Here is a 2,186-nt window from a genome sequence, read left to right as displayed (position 1 = left end):
GCCCGAAATTACATATAGAAATCAGACTATATATCAGTTTTGTGAGATCGGTGTTACTCTCTGGACATGAGTCAATGTATGGCAATGAAACAATCTCCTATAGATTTAGTAGATTTGAGAACAAAGCCCTCAGAAGGATATTGGGATTTAAGTGGCAGGACAAGATTAGAAATGAAACAAGAGAGATTAATCGAGTGCCATATGTTGATGAGATCGAGATGGGGGTTAGATGGAGATGGTTTGGGCATGCTCTTCACACTCCTCAAGAGAGATTAGTTCACCAAACGGTCAGTTGGGTTCGACAAGGCACTCAAAGAGTTGGAAGACCCAGGCCTACATGGCTAAGGACTATGCAGCGCAAAGTAGGAGATGATGAATGGAGAAGTACTGAATTGAAAGCTCAAGATAGAGACTACTGGCAAAATCCAACCAAGGCCCTTTGCGTCAATGGGGATAGGACGAGCAACGGATTGCCATACACCATTTCAGCTGTAGAGAAATCAAGGCCATCCTTAGGAGTGGTCCTTAAACCCAGCAGGATCCATGGAAGCTGAGTAAACCAGTTGGAGTCATTGCAGCAGGACATCAAAGCTGCTTTGAAGGTGCAATGAAAACGTTCAACCACTCCGTTGGTTGCAGGGTTGCAGGTTGTTGTCTGATATAGGGTGATGCCCAGGAGATTCGCTAAGGATGTCCCCAATTGAGAGGTGAAAGTGGTACCCCTGTTAGAAGTAATATGCTCAAGGATACCAAATCTTGCTATCCACCCTGAGAGTAAGGCATGTGTACACAAGGTGGTTATTGTAGTTAGCATGGGATTAAGGTCAACAAGTGAAGCGGTCAATATCGGTAAACAGGTAATGATGTCCTTATGATGTGGGTAGGTTACTGACTATGTTGACGTGAATGTAGACAAAATGACGATGAGGTTGAGGAAAAATGTCCACTCTTTGATTAGTGTGTCAATGTGCTTTTGAAGTTTGGTATGAAGTACAGACGTGGACTCAATCCTTGGCTTCCTTAGTAATGCTGTGCTAAATGATCTACGTCTTCAGTAGCTATGCAGTAGATCAGCGTAAGGGATGTGAAAGGCCATAGATAAAGTTAAACACTTATCGGTACATGGAAGCGGGTAACCATGACGGCATTGGAGACGTCTTCATAACTGAGGGATACGCAGGATGTCCTACATGTTTGGTACTCTGGATCTTTTTGTTGGACTTCTGCTAAGGGGTTGTAATCCAATCCCAAGTGAATGGCAGTTAATGTGTTTCCTGACTGAGCATCAGCAACAGGATTAATTTTATCAGGGACGGGTTGAAGGGTGCAATTGTATTCAGCCACGGCAGTGAGATATTAACGTTGATGGCCGGACCAGACATCAAACTTTCTAGTGAAGGCATGCACCACAGGCTTGTGGTCTCTGCAAATGACGAAGGGCGTTCCTTCTAGTCGGTGGTGAAGGTGACGGACAGCCAAATGCACCGCCAGCAATTCGCGGTCAGAGATCAAGTAGCCGGATTCTGCTGTGGACAGTTTTCTACTGATTAAGGCCAGTAGGCAGGGCGAGTTGTTGACCACCTTGTCGAGTCTTGCACCAATAGAAACATTGCTGGCATCAATAGAGAGAAGGATATGAGAATGTTGCTCAGGAAAATTGAGAACAGTAGCAGTTGATAGGGACTTCTTTGCATTGCAGAAGGGTACTTCGTGAAGGAGAGCCCGCTTCAGGTCTTTTAGCTTGTCATCGAGGGAGGCGTAGAGGTGTGCAATAGTAATGGCAATTGCTGGTAGAAACCGGTGATAATAGTTGACCATGCCCAAGAATTCTTGCTGTGCTTTGAAGGTCGAGGGTGTTGGAAAGTTTTGAATGGCTGCTACCTTCTCAGGGAGGGGTGGACTCCTTCAGGAGTGATGCAGAGCCCTAAGAACGATACTTCCTTGGCGACAAAAGTATATTTGTTATACCAGACAACAAGGCCATTCTGTTGTAGGCGGTCGAAAACAATAAGTAGGTGATAGAGGTGATCCTCTTTGGAAGTAAAAAATCAGTAAGTCAGTGACTAGTATGATAATCATATTATCAAAGAAATATTGTCGAATCCTTCTTAAGTATGTTAACACAAAGTCATAGTGATATTTAAACCGTGGCCTGTGTTCCATTAATCCTGTATCATTCTCTTCTT

At 44.2% G+C, this 2,186-nt stretch overlaps 1 protein-coding gene across 1 annotated transcript; it reads right to left on the bottom strand.

Moving 5' to 3' along the window:
• Window positions 1-412: 412 nt before the first annotated feature.
• On the bottom strand, window positions 413-814 carry LOC137655254 (uncharacterized). The gene has a single exon (XM_068389137.1). The coding sequence runs from the start codon at window positions 812-814 to the stop codon at window positions 413-415; it is 402 nt and encodes a 133-aa protein (XP_068245238.1).
• Window positions 815-2,186: the final 1,372 nt, after the last annotated feature.

The sequence above is a fragment of the Palaemon carinicauda genome, chromosome 16, assembly GCF_036898095.1.
Source record: "Palaemon carinicauda isolate YSFRI2023 chromosome 16, ASM3689809v2, whole genome shotgun sequence".
Classification (NCBI taxonomy): Eukaryota; Metazoa; Arthropoda; class Malacostraca; order Decapoda; family Palaemonidae; genus Palaemon; species Palaemon carinicauda.
This window is presented reverse-complemented; position numbering and strand designations above follow the sequence as displayed.

What these genes read in the sequence shown, in the direction of transcription:
- LOC137655254 (XM_068389137.1), bottom strand. Translation starts at nt 814, where the DNA reads ATGCTAACTACAATAACCACCTTGTGTACACATGCCTTACTCTCAGGG.